This window comes from Perca fluviatilis, chromosome 19 (assembly GCF_010015445.1).
Source record: "Perca fluviatilis chromosome 19, GENO_Pfluv_1.0, whole genome shotgun sequence".
NCBI classification, from domain to species: Eukaryota; Metazoa; Chordata; class Actinopteri; order Perciformes; family Percidae; genus Perca; species Perca fluviatilis.
Window position 1 is genome coordinate 3,750,955 of NC_053130.1, and position 22,004 is coordinate 3,772,958.

The following is a 22,004-nucleotide window of genomic DNA, read 5'->3' on the forward strand; positions in this document are numbered from 1 at the left end:
ATGCAGTGACCAGTGACAAACCTTAATCGATTATAGCTTGCTGACATTCCTTGTTGATTTTCCAGATGCTGTTTATTTTTTTTGTCTGTTGTGTTCAGTCTCTGCTAAATTCAGAAAGTGTCCCTAACAATAAAAAGGGGAGTTCATGCATATCTGGCTGCTAGATGGCAACAAACATCAGGCAGGACACCTCACACCCTGGACACTCCCTCTTCACCACCCTCCTCTCAGGCAGACTGAGAACCCCCAATACACGCACAAATAGACTCCGGAACAGATTCTTCCCCAGAGCTGTGAACATATTACAGAAATCATCCACACATCCCTTGCCCCCTCAGTGCAAACGGACTCTGTGCAATAACTGCTGTTTACTGTTTTTTTAGCTATTTATTGAGAACATGGAATGAATGTGTATGTGCGACATGTGCTTGGGTGAGGATGTGCTGGTGTATGTGTATGTATATATATACACACATACCAGTCCCTCCTCTGCAGCGCTGTGGAGGAAGGTCTGGCAATGCGAGACTATTGACAGGATTAAGATTATTGAATCGTCAGACCAGTGAAGATTCATACTCAGGTGGACGAGATGTATCTGCTGTTGCCTCCCATTCATCTTTAATATGAACCCAGAGTCCAGGGGTGAGAGGTCAGCAGCAGCAGCAACACTGTGAATTATGTAAAGAACCACACTACTTTTTTACTATTATTGTTATTATCTATTGGTTTCATTTATTAGCATTTTTCTCTCTCTCCCTTTTCTTTTTTTCTATTTCTATTTTATCATTTTGATGTTTTGGTTGTTGACTGATGGTTAGACCTGATTTGTGGTGAGGTCTATTGTGTATTTGTTCTGTTGTTTGTGGAATGTATGACTTTTTTGGATAATAAAAAAAAAAGAGAACCACAGGGACCTCTGGCCTACATAACTCTGACCTAAAAAAACAACTACAAGGGCAAAACAAGCAGCTGGAAGGACGAGCATGTGAGCACGCACCGTCTGTCTGACCCTGCCCACAGCAACACATAAAACATGCTGTTTGTGTGTGTGTGTATTTTTGGATAGGGTATATATGACCTGTGACAGAAGAAGCACTCAAATTGTCAATTTCTAAGTCAAAGCAGTAATATTTCACTGTCTCTGTTTTAACAAAATGACTATAATTAATAAGTAAGACCTTATAATTGCTGGCAATCACTGTCAGTTGCTTCTCTGCGAGAGAGAGAGAGTTGCAGAGCAACACAGCTCAGTTTTCCCAGAACTGTGATTCGCCAAAACCAAATTGAACAGTGAGAGCAGTGACGGGCTGGATACAAAAATGGAAAGATATTAGATTCTGCAGATGCTCACTGTCTGTAACTAAATAAATCATTGCATCATCTGCATAGAGGTTGAAGATTGAAGAAAACTATTCATTCAGACTTTTTCTGAAGCGAAGATACCTGACTGATATGATGTACAGAGGAGCATCAGATCCAGATAAGCCATGCCTGTTTTAGGCTGACTGTTGCGTTAGCCCAGTGGTTCCCAAATCCCCCACCCACTGCCTTTGTAGAAATAAGTATCTTCTCTGTGAAGGGGCGAGAAAGAGAAAAAGTGAGATGATGAGGTGCCGTTTTCATTTGAATGAGAGATTGGCAGTCGGTTCCTCATGCCGACCTTAAACCAAACAACTTTACAAGCGAGCTCCCGTCATCTCCATCGTTTGGTGTAAGGTGGTCATAAAACTCATTCCCAGTCAGTCTCTTTCCCGTCTGGCCGTTCAGACAAAATCAAACGTGTTTGATATAATCGTAAGTTTTAAGTCTTGGTAGTGAAGTTAAATCACGTGAACGCTGTCAACAACCAATGGGTGCGCGCCCTCCAGCACCAAACAGGAAGCAGCAAACGGCTAGAGACGCTGTTGTTTATGGTTGCTATGACAGTCTTTACATATTATGACAGACTTTAATGTTAGAAGTGAGATGATTTTCTTTAGATGTGAGATGGAGTTAGACTTTAGTCTTTTCAAAGTATGTTCAAAGTCTAAGTGTATGGTAGGCATTAGATGAAAATGTGTGCAACACTTTCTTGCCTTTGTTTTGGTAGTTGTGATAGTTTTATGGTGTGGCATCATCATCTGCTATACGTTTACCTGGCAATCCTTTGAATGAATGTTTGAATGACTAGTTTATTTGGAACAACATACAAAAGAATAAACAAAAGAAACTTAAAATACAAGACACAAAAGCAGTTCACTACGAAAAAAGGAAAGGCAAGAATAAGCAAAATAAATCAATACTCTTAAATAAATACTCTTTTTCCTTTTCGAGGGGGGGGGGGGGGGGGCCGTTTTTTTTGGGTTTATGGTGGGGGGGGGGGGGGGCTTTTTCGTCGCTACCATTTTTAAATTATCAATTATTATTCATATTTAGGTATGTCTAATATAATAACCCCCCCAACCCCCGCACCCCTCTAGTTTTGGGAACCACTGTGTTAGCCTTCAGATAGTGACAGTAGATGTGATCAAACGGCAGAGACATGAACATAAAAACAGCCATCAACAGTAGAAAATCAACATTTAATCTACAGAGTTAGACAGGCAAAGTGAAGATATGGTCATACTTCATTTCTGACCTTGACAGGTTTTTAGGCACAGGGACATACATTTAAAAATATCATATATTATAGCATATATTATTCTATGTAGCATAAAACCTCTTTAGCATGACAACGTATGCACTTCATCAGTGGCTGTACAAAAATACATTTAAATCTCTTTCTCTGCACATGGTGGGCGAGTGTATGTGTATGTTGTGTGTTTTGTGTTTGTCCATGTGCAAATGTACGCATTTCTAATGTTTTATATACTTGTCATGTATGTCTGCATATGCCTGTGTGTGTGTTTGTGTGTGTGTGTGGTCCTCTTCTTGCAGCCGGGGGTTCAGCCAAAGTCGATTCGTGGCCGGTACTCAAGAACCATGGGATACGTCTGAGGGAGAGACAGAAAAAAGAGAAACTGTTTCAGAGAAGAGAGAGAGAGAATCAATGTTCAAATGTTCACCACACAGCTGCTGGAACACTGAGAGGGATAATTACACAAACATGTAATCACATCCCACAAAGTTAGAACGTTCTGTAAGCAGGTTATCGTAGATTGAACAGACTTTGAGGAAGTTTTAATAAGGTGCAAGAAGAGTGTGCCATAGCATGTATTTAACTCGATACAACGTGACATGCTGAAACGCACGCACGCACGCACAACCTAAATGAGGCAAGTGTTAGCTAAATGTCACAAATAGTGTGTCATATTTAGAAAATACTAAATCAGTAAAACAATAATGGGACAGTACAATATCTACATTTTGGTCGCAGAAAAATAAAACTCCTATTATAAAACCTATTAGGCTCAATAACAGCGTTTGTTCAGCCTAGAAATTCATATATAATATCATATTTGGTCACATCATGTCAAGTTCCATACCATGAATTTCTTTAATAAACCCTCTAAGAGGTAGAAATCGTCTTTTAAATCACCCTGTAAACAGAACAGTCAACAGGAGCAACTGAGAGAGATGTGATGAAAAAGTTAAATGTTTTTAAGTGGTTTAGGCCAAAAGGTTGTCAATTTTATTTATAAAAATGAGGAAACATGAAGAGGGCTTCAAGTATCATATTCATTCTTTAGGCTGTGAAAGTGCCTGTGCAGAATAAATATCAGTTAGATTTGCAGCCACATCGAGCCAGATACATTTCCCAACTTTTCAACCCGTTAGTTGAAGCTCGGGTGTCCAATGACAGACCGGGCGACTCCTTTTTCATCGGATGTCAAACAGCAGGTTTCCTGAGTTCAGAATTAAAGAAGAATGTAAACCCTGTTTCCATTAAAGCGTCCAGGATCCACCTGGCTCTGCTCTGCAGGAACACAAGCCAAGTGCCTGATGCAGAAGAGCCATATAAGAAAAAAAGTAATCAAGGTCTGGCTGCTGCTCGCTCTGCTGAAGCTCAATTGAAAAGGTTATCATTCGATATGAAACGCAGAGAACTGAGTGTGTGGAACAAGCCACTCTTTCTTTTAGATTTGCTGGAGCATATTATGAAAAAAATCCAGAGGTAAGCCTGTTTATCAAAATGTAATTTAGCTTTTAATTAGAGACAACACAAAGCCTGTATATGTACTTTTAGTGCATCATTTTTCAGATTTGTGTAGAAAAATTTGAAAATCCCATTGACCAATGGTACAGTCTACTTTCTGGATGGGTTGCTTTCAGCTCATTCATGTCAAGATTATTCAAATCCTACACGTTTCAGACCAATCAGTGTCAGATCTTTTTTTTGTGATTGAAATGGTCTGGTGTTCAGCTGTTTCTGTGAATGGAAAACCAACCAGAGCATTGGGAGCGGGATTAATCATCATCTTGCTGTGCCAGAGGCAGAAAAACAGACAAAATGTGATCAATGCAGCCGTGCAGGTTATTGTTATTGGAATTACAGAAATGACTTTTAAATCAACAATTTTCCGTGATCAACACAACATATTAACTGTTTCTAGCAACCGCTACCAAAGCCTTCAAATTATGTTAGTCAGACGGATAAGTCACTCACTGATGATTAAGGCATTAATAACCTGCACTCCAAAACAAAGAACGTTTAACACAATGACAATGACAGACTTAAATCACATTTTATCAGGGTAACTTGGACCGAGAATGTAATCAGCTATCAGAAACAAACACTATAATCCTATGGCTGTTTTCAAACAAAGAAATGCAAAGTGTGTTAAAAACGTGAGGGCAAGTCTGTCTCCTCGAAATGACGGGAATCCTATCCTGCACACCTGGATCCTATCTCCTCATTACCTGTGGCATAAAGACTCCAGGCTTCCAGAGACTCGACACCAGCTTATTGCCAGTTATTACCAGTCACGGTATAGATCCTCAGACCAACAAGTTTCTAGGCGCTAGTTTTTTGCTACTTCTCTTTGCTTGTCCCCCCGAGCACAGCGGAAATTGATAACCTTAACGATGGCTCAGTTCCATCAAGTGTCCCAGTAAGCTATTTCAATGAGTCAGCATGCACAATACCAGGACCTCTCCTAAGTGGAATGCAGCCATCAGTAATGGTTTAATACCAGGACCTCTCCTAAGTGGAATGCAGCCATCATTAATGGTTTTGAATACACCTGTACTTTTCCTACTATGACGTTAACATGTCTGCCGTGAAAAAGGTCTATTGCCGTCTCAGACTGGATCAAGTCTGTATCCACAGACTGATCTCATGAATTGGCGTATGTATGACACGCCAATTTGTATTCCGTTTTTGCGTGTTATGAAGACGCATAATCGCATTTTTGCGTGTATATCAACGCAAATCGGCCGCCACTGGCCTATATTGCGAGTCCATTTCCGCCGTAGCGAGTGGTATAAAGGAACGAGGGATTGGGTAAGGAGGTAGGTTGGGGTGACTTTCACCTGGGAGAGCCGGGTTCGCGCCTCGCGTGTGATGATTTTTCGGCCGTTTTTTGTTTTTAATTTTTTGTTTTTAATAAGCCTTACCCAATGTTTCTTTCCTAAACCCAACCATTTGTTGTTGTCGTAAGTGTGTTTTAGTCGTTATTTTCCGTGTTTTTGTCACTGTTTTGTTACTAAAGCCTTTCCCTGTGTTCTTTTCCTAAACTCAACCATTTTTTTTTTCTTGCCAGGCGTGTGACGTTGTTCTCGCGATAGTACGTTATGCGCTCGCTCGGCGACGCATACACGTGGCGAGGCCACGTGGTTCGTTTATTACATCAGCTGTTTCCAGCGTGTATCATACACGTGGATAGCTGAAAATGGCGTAAAATAACACGCCATTTGGCTTTATGAAAGTGGCGTATATATTTACGCAAAGTCATGATGCCATGTTGGTATCCACGACGTTTCATTTCCCGGATTGGTCCGGTGACGCCGGAGATGTCCTTTTTGGCCAGACGTCTGTTACCTTCCTCTTTCTTTGTGTTAGAATTCTAACCTCCGGTGGATTTGTGAGGACTATGGTTAACTGCTCCTCAGATCTCTGCAGGGTAAATCCAGACAGCTAGCTAGACTATCTGTCCAATCTGAGTTTTCTGTCGCATGACTAAAACAACTTTTGAACGTACACATGTTCCACCAAAACAAGTTCCTTCCCGAGACTATTTGCAGCAGCACCGTGGCTCCGTCCGGCACCGCCCAAGACGATTTGAAATGGTTTAAAGAAATGCCAATAAACCAGAGCATGTTTTTCTCCCATCCTGGTTAACAGTCTCTATATAGTTGTTTTGTCCCAGGGGACGCGTGAACTCTCAGGCCCCTGTGTGGGCTCGTGGCCTGTAGGCATTAGTAACAGTAATGCATCCATCATTGTGTTTAAATAATAGACATGTCAAAGCTGACTGCTCATTCCTGCCTCCTATGGCTGTTAAGCACATTTTAAAACCGTCAAAAGATGTGAGATTCCCTTTTCATAAGAAAAATGGCAAGTGTTTGTCAGAGTGGCTGCAAAGTGAAGCGTGTGTGTCTCCTGTTTGTGGAGTCAGTCTCCTATTTCTGGCAGCTCGAGGCTGCCGGTGCTGCAGAGAACAGCTGCTGTCATCTCCTCCAGCTTTCTGCATTTTGCTGCATCATGCCTCAGAAAAAAAAAAGAACACTGAATCCAACCTAACCACATTGTCACTGTGCCTCTGTAATCTGCATCTCTGACACTCTTTCGCTCAGCATCTCTGTCTCCAAAACAATTTAAATATACTGCACTAAAACATATTTTGTTCAGCTGTCGGCTACATTTAAGGCATTTTGTTCTGGTGCAAAATGACATAATCGTAGACCAACTTGCTGCACCAGCAACACTCCACAAGGGTGAAAAAATTGATAACTAAATTTGCTGTCAAACTGTTTTGTTCAGCCAAAAATTACTAAATTAACTGATTTTGCATAGTTCATATCCTTCAGGATTGTGATTTTTCATACTTAATATATTCTACTGTAATGTTTCCCCTCTGGTGTTGCACTAAAGCTCATGCAATGCCCAAAATGTTCCTCCACTGGGGACCCTGAATATTCACAACACATTTCATGGAAATCAGGACATCTGTCCTTGTAATCTGTTGTCATGAACCAAAGTGCTGATGAAGTGGAAATTTTGGCTGAAATGCAATGCTAAAGGAAAGCTCGGGGGGTCAACAAAATCATTAGGAACTAGAAGGACACTAGGAGAGCCTGTGAGACGCTAGCTAGTGTGCATTTGAAGTATAACTCTTGTTGTTGAAGAGCAAAGGATGAAATGCCACCACTGTTGTTTCAACCATCACACAAACTTTTTAAATGTCTTTTTTTGTCTAATCCAAATGCTAAAATTTGAAGTAATAAAGCATCCAGTCTGCGTACTCTTCTTACTCAGGGAAATTAGATGAAATGTCTTCTTGCAATTAACTACATGTAGGGTTTTCTCTGCCTTAGATACAAAATCCTTTAATAATCCCACAATGGGGAAATCCACAGTTGCTGAGAATTAACTTACCAAGAGCTACTATTAATATACTGAACAAAATTATAAACGCAACACTTTTGTTTTTACCCCCATTTTTCATGAGCTGAACTCAAAGATCTAAGACTTTTTCGATGTACACAAAAGGCTTATTTCTCTCAAATATTGTTGACAAATCTGTCTAAATCTGTGGTAGTGAGCACTTCTCCTTTGCTGAGAAAATCCATCCACCTCACAGGTGTGGCATATCAAGATGTTGACAGCATAATTATTGCACAGGTGTGCCTTAGGCTGGCCACAATAAAAGCAGTCCCTCCAGCAAAACGTGATTATGCGATTGCATAATTCAATGCATAATCAGCCAATGTCCGCATATTTATGCGGGGGCCGGATTTTTTCAAATATGCCGCACTTTCACCGCATAAATTACCGATTTCCGCGCAAAATATGCGAGGCTTGCATGATTTCATACTCCCCGTATTTTTGTTGCAAAAAAGTCACATATCTTAGCAGAAAGTTGAAAAATGTTGCGTTTACTTCACATGAGAGCAGGCATTTTCCCTTGTTGCCATGGGAACGTTATGAAGTGACGTAATTACACGATGTGAACATCATCGAAAAGCAGGGTGTTGGGGGGGTAATCACTTTTTTTTTCTCTTTTTCATCAAACCGCAGTTTTTGCAAGTTCCCGCAATTTCCTCGTATAAATATCCCGCATATTCCATCGCATTTTTTAAGAAAACGTGCCGCATAATCAAGGATTTTTGCCTGCAACAATCACAAAAATACTCCACATTTTTCTGGAAGGACTGTAAAAGGCCACGCTAAAATGTGCATTTTTCCTGTATTGGGGGGTATCTGGTGTTAGGGTTAGGGTTCACCATGAATAGAAGATCTCTCCAAAGTGCCTGACGCCATCGAATGTGAGCATTTTCCCACTCAAGTCGGTTACGACGATGAACTGCAGTCAGGTCAAGAGGTCGAGAGAGGTCGAGGGAGAGGGATGAAATGTACCCCTACCCCTAACACCAGATACTGGCTGCTTTTCAGACCCCCCTCCCCCCCGGACCTCCTCAATACAGTAAAACTGCACATTTTAGAGTGGCCTTTTATTGAGGGCAGCCTAAGGCACACCTGTGCAATAATCATGCTGTTTAATCAGCATCTTGATACGGATTTGGATTTTCCTAGGCAAAGGAGAAGTGCTCAGAATTAGATTTGTGAACAATATTTGAGCGAAATAAGCCTTTTGTGTACATAGAAAAAGTCTTAGATTTTGAGTTCAGCTCATGAAAAATGGGGGCAAAAACAATGTTGCGTTTATAATTTTTAAACTTTAGTATATTTGTTTGTATGGATTTTATGTTCTCCAATAAACATCTTAAGGCACTATTTTCCCTTTTGTTGTTTAGTCTTATCCTAGAAAAAAAAGCCTTATTTTAAATTCCTGTGTTTTGAGGTTGTGAAGAGGTTCAGCTTTCTCTGGATGGAGCACTTGCTTGAAGGTGTTTAGGAAAAAGGTTTTGGGTTTCATTCTTAAATTTTGTTCCATCATTCAGGCCAGAAACTTTCCTGCTTCTGAACAAACGGTGCCAACACCTGAAACTGATCAGTGCTAACGAGGTGAATCCACTGCTCTCAATTACAGGACGAGTGGAACGAGTCTGTCACAGCTTCGGCTGATCTTGGAAAACACATTTTGTGGTTAAAAACAATGTGATTACGCTTTCTAATCTAATCTCAGAGGGATTTGACCTTTTTGTCTGAACAGAGTAAGCACAGACCCACCACAACCGTCTGACATTTAGACTGTGCGGTATGTCGTTTAGGACATTTTATCTGGAAAGTCGGGGTCAGGTCAAGAGTCTCTGTCTTCTTTATCACCACTTGCCTCTTCCTACCTACTGTTACTGTTAAGATGTTGATCATATGACAACACATATAGATTTTAGCCTATTTTGTATTTTTAATACCGAATCTAAGGTTGTTAAATAGATTGGTATGCTATAGCACATTTAAAATCCTTTTAATATTTACTACATTCACTCTACTATATTATTGTCAACACAGATTTGCCCTTGCTTTATAGAAGTGTGTGATTTGGTGCGTGATGTGTTTCTATCATTGGCTTAGTTAGAGCACGGTCACTTATTAGGTACACCTGTACAATCTAATGTAATCCAGTAGAACTGGGAACAGGGAAAGATGGTCCCTTGAGATGTTTTGAATATTATTATCTAAACCACCATCCTTCCCTACCTCAACCTTCTCCTGTCTGGGCTGTAATAGGATGTTGCATTTCCTGAAATTAAAAGAAAAATTACTTTGTTCCAATTCCAACATAGTCGAGTTGGCAATTTATTTATTTTCCAAAACATATTTGCTTTAATGGAGACAGGGTTGCTGGGACAAATGATTCAATGGTAGTATGCCTTTTGTGATGCTTTTTAAATTAGAGAAAGATTGACAAATAATTTATCTCATCTATTAATTTTGGAAGGAAATGTTAGCTAACATCTTAGCTGCTGAATGATATAATTGACTGCCAGGCAGCGATGACGGACCTCAAAGTGAGTTCACAGTAGGGACAGTAATCAGTATTCCCCAGGTACATTGAGTCTTTTTTCTTAAATAACCATGGTGGCAATCAGAAGGCTGTGTGACTCCTGTTGTGACAAAATGACGTCCCGAAATGCCGTGTGTGTGTGTGCAGCCGTCCCGACTGGCCTCAGCATGTCTCGGCGTCGGAGTAATAAAATGAAGTCCAGCTGCGGAGTTGTCAGAAGGATGAGACTGATGAATGACTCGTATCTTCTTTCTCACCGTCTTCTGTCTCCATGCCTGTCTCTCAAGCTTCAATCTGTCTCTGTCGCCCTCTCCGTCACTCCCCCTCCCTACCTCGTCCTTAAGCAGACGGTTCAAACAGGATTCAAAAATAATTTCCTGGTGTTTATCCTTCTGACTCACCAGGAGGGACATAAATAATTCTGACGGACTGATTCCGGTCTGTTGTTTTGGAACACGGGTGGTGGGCAGAACAGAGGTGAAGAAAACACGGACGAAAAGACATTCAGCTCAAAATGGAGCTAGGTAATAAAAACCAACTCATTTGACTCTGAAAAAGGCGTCGTCTCGTGTTCAAATTCAGTGCTTTGAATACATTCAAATTCAGAGCCTTCAAATCAAGTGAATGGGACTTCTACACAGCATCTGCCACTGTATATGAAAACTAGCAAATGTTTGTCATCCTGCAGATATTCCCTTAAAGCTGTAGTGATCGACTATTTTATATTAACGTCAGTTTTATATTAACGTGCGTTACATTCAAGCCATTGCCAAATGAGGCTAGACAAAGCTAATTAAGCCTATTTGCTCCACAAAACTCTTTCTGCAATTCTCAGTATGGCTATGATTACAAAATGGTGTAATCCGGCGTCTTTCGCGTGCAGCAGCTCGAGTGAAGCGTTTTACATCAACGCTGAGAAAGGACAACAGCAGCAGGAGTACTGCTACGGGTGAAGCATGGCTGAAAACCAGAGGAATTGCGACAAAATGTTTCAGTCAGTGAAAAGTACCAATTGCAAAGACAAACATGGATAACCATTGGTTTCCCAATTAGAAAGCGCTGAAAAAAGTAAAGGGGTTGAGATCAGACACAGATGTCGCCTTACTGCTCTTGAACAGGTTAGTAATGGGTTTTGTGACGTATTAGGAGTAGGAATTCTTGCTATTTTGTGGTGCGTGATCCCCGAAGGCTTGCGTCATGTGGATGCGCCGACAGTGTTGTTGTTATTACTTAGAACTCCTCATGGGGGCGTTCCTGAGATATGGTGTTCACGATGCACGGACAACCCGAAAACGTAATGCCTCCGGCCACGGATGCCGCTGGCACGTGTAGAAATATTTCAAAACTAGATGTGTTATTCTTAGTATAAAAGTTTATAATATATGGGAGCTGTGTGTGGTCATGAGACGTGGGTTCGGACACACAGACGGTTATCTTAAGCTTTGATTACATTATAGTTCAAGAATGTGAAGTGTATGTTAGAAGCTGTTTTTTAGTGCCAGACGGAGAGTTGGAACGGCAGGGGGTGGCTCTTGGGTCAGTGTGTGTGTGTGTGTGTGTGTGTGTGTGTGTGTGTGTGTGTGTGTGTGTGTGTGTGTGTGAGAACTGAAGAAATCTGCTCGGAGACAGAGGATGACGCCATCAAGGAAGAAGATAAAAAGATTAGGAATATGGTCAGATGGGGTCCACAATTTGAGAGGGACTGAGTGAACCTGAACCCAGGGCTGGACTGGGACAAAAAATTGGCCCTGGCATTTTTGGGCTCAGGCGGCCCACACCCACCGTGATTGGTCAGACACATTCCCTGCAGACAGTCCTCTTAAAATATGCATTCATTCTTAGAGTTATGATTTGTATATTTATGGTATATCTATTATTGATATTTGATATTGTATTGCTATTATTGTTATTATTACTAGTATGCTTAATATTGGCTTAGCAACTTTAAAAACAGTTTACTGTTAATTTTAACTATTGTAAGATTCATATTTTGTCGCTTTGGACACAAGTGTCTGCTAAATACTATAACCATAACTATAACCCTTCCCAAAAGCTACAATAAAGCTGATAGTATATGCCCTGGAAAAGAGCACCAATACAAGAGAAGCTAATTAAGCCATTCAAGGAACAATGATGCTTTTATCATCACTGATTTTATAGATCACACACACTTTTCAGCTACCCAGCAGGCTAACCGCTAGCATTTTCAATGTAAGTTTAAGCAGTTAGGTTACTTGACAACCACTAACTTTAATGTTACAGACAAACTGCTTGTTATCGTTATGACAGCACACACACACACACACATACACACACACACACACACACACACACACAGCCTCCCTCCCTTCCTGAGAGTCCCTGTTAATTTGCCTACTCCTTACCACATCGTAAACTACTCTCTCCTTCCATCTTTTCCTCACTCGCTCCCATGGCCCTGTCATGGTCACTCGGCTTCTTCCCTGTCATGATGCCGTTTCTGCTTCTCTGTATAGCCAGCCACCTCTCCTCCTCGGCTTCAGGTAATGCTGATGTTGAAGCAGCTACTACAGCCCCAAAAATTTGCCACATTTTGAGGAATCCGCCTGTAGATTCTTAATCTTTTTCTCCTGTAATTTATCTGCACCTCCCTTGCGCTTTGGTGGTCGTTTGTCCATTTTAACGTGAATGCTAAACTTCCAGCATAACTATTACAGCTTCGTGTCTCAGGGCCGGGAGGCGTGGCCATAGTGGGATTCGTAAATTTGCGCCCGGAGTGGGGAATGGGGTTCCTGGATTTGATTGGGTCAGGCCAGTTCCAATAAAGAAAATTAACCAATGGGCCGCTGTGAGTTCTTTATGGGCCGGCCCCGCCCGGCAAAAAAAAAGGCCTATTTATATCGCCGATTCGGCCCAAAAGTGCGTCGGCCCACCGGGAAAATGCCCGGTATGCCCGATGGACAGTCCAGCGCTGCCTGAACCCTGTATATTTTTGTCTGCGGCCAGGGATCCTTTTTGTGTAGCCACACGTGTGTTTAACTTAAATGCTGGACTGCAGTAAACTTGCTTAACTGAACTCTTCTTCTCAGATTAATCCTTGTGTTCTGGTAAACTTAAATCCAATCCAAAAGAGTCAGATTTTACAGGCTTTAGGGCCTTATTTTAGACATAATATCCTCCACACGGATGCATAAAAAGCATCCTCTTGTGTGGCAAAATGTGCTCACCTAGTAACCAAAAACCAAGTTCTGAGCGGGACTGCCAATAGTTGCTGTGATCTGTGGAGCAGCCTTTTTTCTGCCGTGCATCGTGAGTACAAATCTGCGTCACAATCCCTGGTGTAACGCAGTGTTTACATATTGTGTGTCCACAACTTTCCATACGAGAATAAGGCCCAGATGGAAAATGACATGACCTACAATCTGTTTAAGCTAAAGAGACAATCTGTATCGCATTATTACATAAGAAAGATGTCAGTTCAAACTGTGTCTGTGTTGATAGTAAACAGACGGCGATTTGTTCTGTTTTTCTCCCTATGAGCCTGATTTAGGTTTTTTATTTTAGATTAGAAATTTACTTTATCAAGCAGTAATTTGGAGAATGTTTGACATTTGTTGTGCCGCATGATTATATAATGACGAGGAATAATACGTAAATAAAATGTTTTAATTTCCACCCATTCCCAAAAGAATATACAGAACATCTATAAATATAAGATTCCTGTGTGTGGGGGAAATAATGTGGAAGCAAATGACTCTGTTGACACGTTTAGTGCAGCTGTAGCTGAGAAAGTGCAGACTTTCTACGTCTCTCACTTCATACGGACTACCTCTTCTCTGCCCTGCTCCTCCTCCCATCATCCTCCTCTCCTCTTCCTGACCTGGTCTGAGGCCTCCTGTGGTGCCAGCTGTCTGCGCTCCTCAGTCGCCGTCCACAACTGGGCGGGACCTTTCATTAACCAATCACTCATGTAAACACACACACACACATCGCCATGTACAGGAAGGAAAGCATTCACACACAAGCAAGTGCATACTACATGTGTGGCCACACACACACTGACCTGCTGAACCACAGAGTGGACTGATGACCCCAAAGCCTTAGGCTGAGAGTGCTGTCAAGTCAATGACCATTTTAGACCTTGAAAGTAAGGACATTTGATCTAGTCCTTCTTTCGTTAACAAGAGTTTGAGGGTTAAGTTTTTGTTTCAGGGTTAAGCTTAGAATTAGGTTAAACTCAACTGTCAATCTGTTCTTATCTAGTCAATATTAAACTTTGATAATCACGAAAAGTCATTAATTCTTGTTATGATTCAAAGGAAACTTGATGAATATGTTTGCGCCGCGCGTCCATAACAGTTTCTCACATTTCTTAAAGTCAAAATGATCTACAACACTTAAAAGAATCTAGGGAGTCAAAGCAAAATGTTGTCAACTGGAGTTCTGTAACAAAAAAGTTGACTGAAGTTTTTACGTGGGTGTACTTCTCGAGTGTGCATTGTTCAAAGTGGTGTGGGAATCAAACCGAATGTAAGCCTGTGGCACTTGAGTATACAGTGTGTAGTTAAAAGGACAGAATTAAGGCCTAGAATGAGTCTGTAAGTGTGTAAATGTTTAAGACATTAATGTTTGCCAGTGTTATGATTGGAGCTTTGGCATGAGAGGCACAATAAAAGGAAGTCAAACTTTCTTAAAAGAAAAGTGTTTCAAAAGTGACTGGTTTTATACAAAGAACACAGCAATTACCAAAACAATGAATTCTCCCCTTTACAGAATCTGAGTCATGAAAGACATTTTTTTTTAATAAAAACTTTCTTCCGTAAACTATTTAGAATAAAGAATAGAGCAAACTAACCCACAGTAGTTGTTCAACTACTCTCAGTAGTTGTTCAACTACTGAGAGCATTCTGTTTATTACCAGCCGGGACAGGGACACTGGTATTAATATCACCTTGTGAGTCTCTGTGTGTGTGTCATCATGGCAAAATGTGGTCATAGAGACACCTACTGTAGCGGGAACTACCACAGAGGCGGTTTTGAGTACTTTGCCAGGTGTTTGTCTGTCTGTCTGTCTGTCATTTGTAACTCATTCAGGGTTCAAAATCACATCATTTGTTCACCAAATACTATTGGCAATGTGGACACTCAAAAAGAAGGTGATGAGCCTTCAAGTTCTCAGGCAGTCTGTACAGACACTCCAGTAACCAGCCAGGCCTCTGTTGACAAGCGTCAATTGTTAAATGTGTGGTTCTATTGTAGCACAGTTGCAACCATCAGGTGTTGCTGAGAGAACTGCCCAAGCAATGGTTAGAGAGGTAAGTCGATGGCAAACAAGAGAAGCTGTTCTCAACTGTACTTCTCCAAAGACTCAATGCAAATATTTGGAAACGAAGGTGGAAAATCCTTTCTCAGTCTCAAAAACAGCAGCAACGTTCTTTGAGGGGAAAGTGAGACATAGTTAAAGCTGCAGAAAATGTTCTTGGGATGTGTTTTGATTTGCACAGATATCAGACAACAGGAGTTTACAATGAGATCCCTGTAACTGATACATTTGATAAAATGTTTATATGTCTGCCTGCGGACAGATTTTGTCACCGCAATAGAGTCGTAATATGCAGTCATAATACAGTACAGGTGTGTAGTTGAGATAAAAACAAAGGCCGACTTTTGAAGATGGGTGAGGTCTGAGCAAGGGGGCCGGAAGTAGGAAGTAGGGAAAGGACCACTGGCACCGAATTTTAACGTTGCGTGGCGTTGCAGCTGATGTTATACAATTGCAAGTTTCTCTCTAGTTTACTGCCATTATTACCCTAACCCTTAACCATATTGTTAAGCATGCCTAACCACAACCCTGAGCTTTACTTGAGCCTAAATCTAAACCTTAACTTAGAACAAAGTCTTAAAAGTTTAACTTTTTGGGGATGAACTTTTAGTCTCTGTTTGGGGAGGTGAGTCCCCACAATGTAGCTAAATGCACAACATGCACACATGCATGCATGCACGCACTCTCACACACACACACACACACAAATAAATGCTTCCCTGCACAAGTGCATCTACAGATAAGCATGCAAACACGCACACACAAACAGGAAGTGAGGGTGACAGCCTTACATTCTCTCCATGAAGCCTCCACCGGGTCATGTAGATGAACTCCAGAGTGTGATCTCTGCCCATGATCTCTCCGTTACACAGCACATCCAGCTGGAGAAAGCAGAAAACACATGATCAGAAATGAGTTAATTTATGTATTTTTTTTATAAAATAAAATGAAAGAGATGAAAGAAAGACGTTAATTTAATAAAACAGGGTAAAAATGACAATGTGGTGCCAAAACCTGACAAGACAGAAACTGACAAGGGAAATGAAAATAAAAAGGACCTCAGTCCTCATGCATGAAATGAAAGGGGAAGTTCACTGTGGTAACGTGTGGGAGGCTGCTCTCAGTGTGTGGTTCAGTTTTAGATGCGTTTCTAATCCCACGATAAAGCTGACTCTTGATGATGATAATGTGAATGAAATATTAATGAGTATCTGGCTTCATAAACACTGACTGGTTTGAGAGTCAAAGTTGACTTGGATAGAGTTTGACTTGACTTTGTTCTTCGCACAAGTGAGACCTTCACTCATTTGGTATAGTTTCTGCTTTTTCCCACATTATATAAAGTTTCTAAGAGTGGTCCATGTTTGATTCTTTAGATGTTCTGTTTATTTTGTTAAAGCGTAAATCTGTTAGATTAGATTACTAAAATTGTATTTATATATTTGACACATAATGTGAATGAATGTGCTGTCTCATTATTCTGTGTCAACAGAGCCTGTTGCTATTCAAACCACTGCACTAGCTAATAATACACGCTTTAAATGCACTGTGTTGATAATGTTGCTGGTAGTCAGCTAGCCAGTTAGCCTCATTTGACAATGAGTAATTGTAGGTTACATGTCACCAGTTCAGTAATAAAATCATAGCCTATATTTAGGCATTTTGCCGATTCATTTCTCAGCACATTGGGTAGAAGTGTGAAGGAATTTGCATCAGCCATGTGACTACATCAGCAGCAGAAGTTCACTAAACTGTAGTCAACAAAGCAACATAACATGCTATCTTAATAGCGAACAGCTTTACAGATACGCTAATTACAATATGGAGATGAGGTGGATCTATCATAGTGGAAGATTAAATGTATTATTTCAAAGCTTTTGAAGAAAGTTGCTCTTTGATCCATTCGATATCCAGCATTTGAGCTAAACTAAGCTATTCTTACTCATCAACATACCTTCAATTAACACGCAGACACATGAAGATGTCCAATCTCATAGAAAGTTAAAAGACAAGACATCCCTAAATGTTGTGCTATCACTTTAAACTGTAGTTTCTGATCTGGAGGATTGGATCTGTTACTTACCTCATAAGAGCTAGGCAGCTTTAGTTTAAGACTGAGAAACTTCTTAATTGTTCCCACTGTGACTCTACTGGAGCAGCGGATGAACCTCTTCATCAAATCCTAATTGGACCAAGGACAAATTATATTACACACTGAATAAATTAGAGAGGAAGCTAAAAGATGAATGTACTTTTTCCCCCAGAAAACAAATACCCCAAATTATTCAAACCTTTACACTTTAGATACTGACTTTCCAAAAAGCTTGGAAACATGTCCAAACATAGCAGTGGTACTAAAACATTTCCCCAATTAACATTTTTTTTCCTTTCAGAGAAACATTAATGAAAAACGATAGGGCTCCCTGTTTGTAAGGATTATTAATTAACAAAGTCCCTTACACTTTTGGTGGAAAATGTTACACATTATTAAAACACACACCGTGACAGTGCTCTCCCCCGACTGTCCTGTGTTGCGTAAGCAGTCCAGACAGATGGCTATCTGAGGGTCACTCCTGTGGTAGTCTTCATTGCCGCCGTCGTCATCTTCATCACCACCGCCACCGCCATACTCGCCTCCAACATCGGGCAGCCCGAGCCTCTGACGCCTCACATTTTCTGCTGTGGTTTGAGACAAATGTTCACACAAATATCCATACAAATCTCTTGAATATAAAAATTGAGTATCAAATTAGACAAACTGTATATTAAGATACATCATAATAATATGATTAAAAGATGATGATATTGAATTATTGCCCTCTACAAAGCATGTGTGGGGTGTATGATCTGATGTATGAGCAGGAAATTCCCTGAAATCCCCCAGATTTACATGAACAAGCAGAAAATGTGATTATTCACATGCTGATGAATCAAAAACTCCCCTTCTTCTGCCTCCTCTAATAATCAGAGGAAGTAGACAAAGTTCAATTTTCCCAAGAATAGTGTTACCAGCGGACCTCCCTCCTTCCCAAAAATGGTGTGTAAATTACACAGAAAGACATGCTCGATTTTCACACACAATCACGCAGGATTTTCTCCCGGTACAGCCAGAGACAAAGTAACTGTATTAAAAAAAAAAAAAAAATCACAGTGCTCGGTCATATGTACAGTGTGAGTCACAACCCGCTCACCTTGGCCGTTTTCTCTGGGCTGGTTCTTCTTCCAGAATTCAAGTTCCTGCTGTTCCTCTTCTGGTTCACATGAGATTCACAACAGATACAAACACAGTGTTACCAAGCAGCACGGAGACACCGAGAAGCATTCAAATATAAAGAAGGAAGGGCGATTCTAATCTAGCATTAGCTTTTCCAATGATTGAAATCCTGTCCAGAAGTAGAGACCTTGAGTTTGAAGTATTTGTGTTTGAAGAACTCAATTAACAATTAACTCAATGTTAAAAAGCTAGCAAGATATGAAAGTAGCATCTCCTAGGGGCCCTAGCCCATAAGTTATTTATTGCTGTCGGGGTGTAAAGACCATTTCAAACAATATATAAAAAAGTGTAGAATGGAAATAGAAACCAAACCTACGTTTAAGTTCGAAAGTTCATTTGTACATAGTTCATATACAGGAAATCTCATTATAAAGGCTAGATGAAAGCGGATACTGCCTTGCCATAACTGTTTTTTAGGCTTGAGCCATCAGCACTAAATAGATTATACAAAAGATACACTATCTACGTACGTCATACTAGGAGCATATGGCTAATATCTTGTCACAACAGTATAGTGCAACCTACACAAGCATTTTGTTGTTGTTTCTGTCTCTTACAGTTTTTTCCAACTGCTTACACACGTTTTCAAAACTATGTCTCCTTTTTTCAAAACTCTACACACAATTCCCAAAACTGCACACACAAAATGCAAAATGCCTCACATCTCCTTCAAAATGAAACACTGCATTCAAAATACCATAAACACATCTCAAAATGAAGCATTTGCATCAAATGGCAAACACTTTTTTCATAATACTAAATTTTTGGATATACCATGTACACACTGTTGTTCTAAATCTAAAGCTCCTTTGTCTTTCATAGGCTTATATCTACAATGTTCTAGAGAGAAAGTAGTCTGCTGAAAGTGGTTGAAAAGTGCACTGTAAAAAACAATGTAATGTTACAGTAAAACAGAAAATATGTATTGGGCAAAACATTACGTCTGTAAGAGTAGCCCAGTGTTGTATACAGTAGCATGAAACAAGAAAAAAAAAGTATAAACATATGTAAACCAAAGGTATCATTTTTAGAATAAAGAATATGTGTGTGTGTGTGTGTGTGTGTGTGTGTGTGTGTGTGTGTGTGTGTGTGTGTGTGTGTGTGTGTGTGTTGTGAGTGTTTGTGCGTGCTTGTGTGTGGGCGGGGGGGGGACAGAATTGTATGCACTTTGATTGATTTGTAATGCTGAAATAGTCATTAGATAGTTGCATGCAGTATGGACGCCACTGTAAAGCTACTCAAGATGGGCTTCTCTCCCTGATCACATCAGAAATGGCTCTCCTTCCTCTTCTTCCCTCCTCCTCCTCGTTGTTATCCCCTGTCTCTCCCTCCTCCTCCTCTTGCTCTCTGTCTATTGTTGGCATCCATTGTTCCAAACAGGTAATCTGACCTTTGGCCTCTGTATAGGCCTATACTAAAGCAATGATTGGTTAGTGTTCAGTTATGACATAATGTGTTTGCACATGTGAGGAGTGTGTGTGTGTGCCCTGGTAAATAAGTGTAGCATTTTGATTGGTTGTGTTTAGAAATGGATAGCAAGTCACTTCTTGTTAGATTTTTGTGTCTTAGGTAGAGAATTGTGTTTAATGTTTTGAAAAAAGTGTTTTATGCAATTGAAAACTGAGTGAAAGGCTGAGAAATAGCTTATGGTTTTGGAGATTTGCTGTGTAGTTTTGCACTTTGAGTGAGAGGTTTAAAAAATCGTGTGACATGAAAAGATATTGTGTGTAAGCAGTTGGAAAAAACTGTAAATAACTTTACATTTGAAGCTTTTTGTTGGTTTCCTGAGGCTAATGATAAGTGAGTAGGCGGTTTAATGAAACTTGTGACCAGTCAGTCACATTGCAATGTTGTGTTCATACTGTCTGTGAATAAACATTTGTTTTATTCCACTCTTGAAGTATGTTCTTGCCTCTAATGAGCAATCAAAAGAAACAGGATGGCTTGATTTTAATGTAGAGCGCAAAGAAATCCTCTCCATGGACAGGACAAGTGTGGTAAAGACAACAACACAGAAGTCTACTCTTCAAAAACCATAAAACAGAAATCATATGACGCAGATTTTTACACCACTTGGCCGAGCCCCCACTAAAATATATGTTAGTTCCATCTTCCGGCTGCCAGAGTGCTCCATCAGTGGAGGTGAAGTTACGGCGTCATAAAATTATAGCAGCATCACAGCTTTAGTTAGACATGTTGACTTGGCTTCTTGTTGGCTGTGCTGCAGAGAGAAGGTTGTGCATTTTCATCTTTTTTAACTCTTCAGCTTCCACCTCTCTAACATATTGGAACCCAGATCTGATTACTTACTAGCTTCTATATGCAGTGTTAATAAAAAGAAATAAGAACATTGCACTCATTATGCAATTATGAAATATGAAACATTAAAATTGACATTAAGACTACTGGGCATGAATATTCAACATGGCAATGAGGACACTGTCAGACAAAAACTACCACAAACATAATGTTTGCATAATTTAAATGTTTGTGCTAAATAAGATTAAATCTCACGTGGATTTTGAAATTGATAGGTTTGTTGCTAAGAGGTCGGTATTGTATTACTGAGATGGGTTCATTTTGAGGTTGTGGTTAAGGCATTGCTCGTAGTTAGGATGTGTTTTTGGTAGAGCTATGTGATTGGGCCTGCAAAATCAGGCCTGACCCTACACAAACCTGCATAATTTCGGTCCAAGCCGGATTAAAAACCCGAATTTCCACTGCTATTTTTCCCATGCATGTTAGTTATTGTTTTTTCCAACTGCTTACACACAAAATCTTTTCATGTCACACGATTTTTGAAACCTCTCACTCAAAGTGCAAAACTACACAGCAAATCTCCAAAACCATAAGCTATTTCTCAGCCTTTCACTCAGCTTTCAATAGCATAAAACACTTTTTTCAAAACATTACACACAATTCTCTACCTAAGACACAGAAATCTAACAGGAAGTGACTTGCTATCCATTTCTAAACACAACCAATCAAAATGCTACACTTATTTACCAGGGCACACACACACTTCTCACATTTGCAAACACGTTATGTCATAACTGAACACTAACCAATCATTGCTTTAGTATAGGCCTATACATAGTTCAAAGGCCAGATTACCTGTTTTGAACAATGGATGCCAACAATAGACAGAGAGCAAGGGGAGTAGGAGGAAGAGACAGGGGATAACAACGAGGAGGAGGAGGAGGAGGAGGAAAAAGAAGAAGAGGAGAGCCATCTCTCATGAGATCATGGAGAGAAAAGCCCATTGGTTTTTAGTAGCGGCGTCCATACTGCATGCAACTATCTAATGACTATTTCAGCATTACAAATCAATCAGATTTTGTTTTGCACAAAGTGCATACAATTCGTCCCCCGCAACCGC

The 22,004-nt window shown here is 40.3% G+C and overlaps 1 protein-coding gene across 1 annotated transcript in view; it reads right to left on the bottom strand.

The window, feature by feature from the left end:
- Positions 1-2,540: 2,540 nt before the first annotated feature.
- pcgf5b (polycomb group ring finger 5b) overlaps positions 2,541-22,004 on the bottom strand; it is a 30,189-nt gene continuing 10,725 nt past the window's right edge. The window contains exons 5-9 of the mRNA XM_039784316.1: positions 18,543-18,602; positions 17,852-18,030; positions 17,435-17,533; positions 16,143-16,232; positions 2,541-2,972 (exon numbers count right to left, since the gene is read on the bottom strand). Coding sequence (XP_039640250.1) covers positions 2,925-2,972; positions 16,143-16,232; positions 17,435-17,533; positions 17,852-18,030; positions 18,543-18,602 — 476 coding nt within the window. The 3' untranslated portion in view covers positions 2,541-2,924. The remainder of the gene's footprint in view (positions 2,973-16,142; positions 16,233-17,434; positions 17,534-17,851; positions 18,031-18,542; positions 18,603-22,004) is intronic.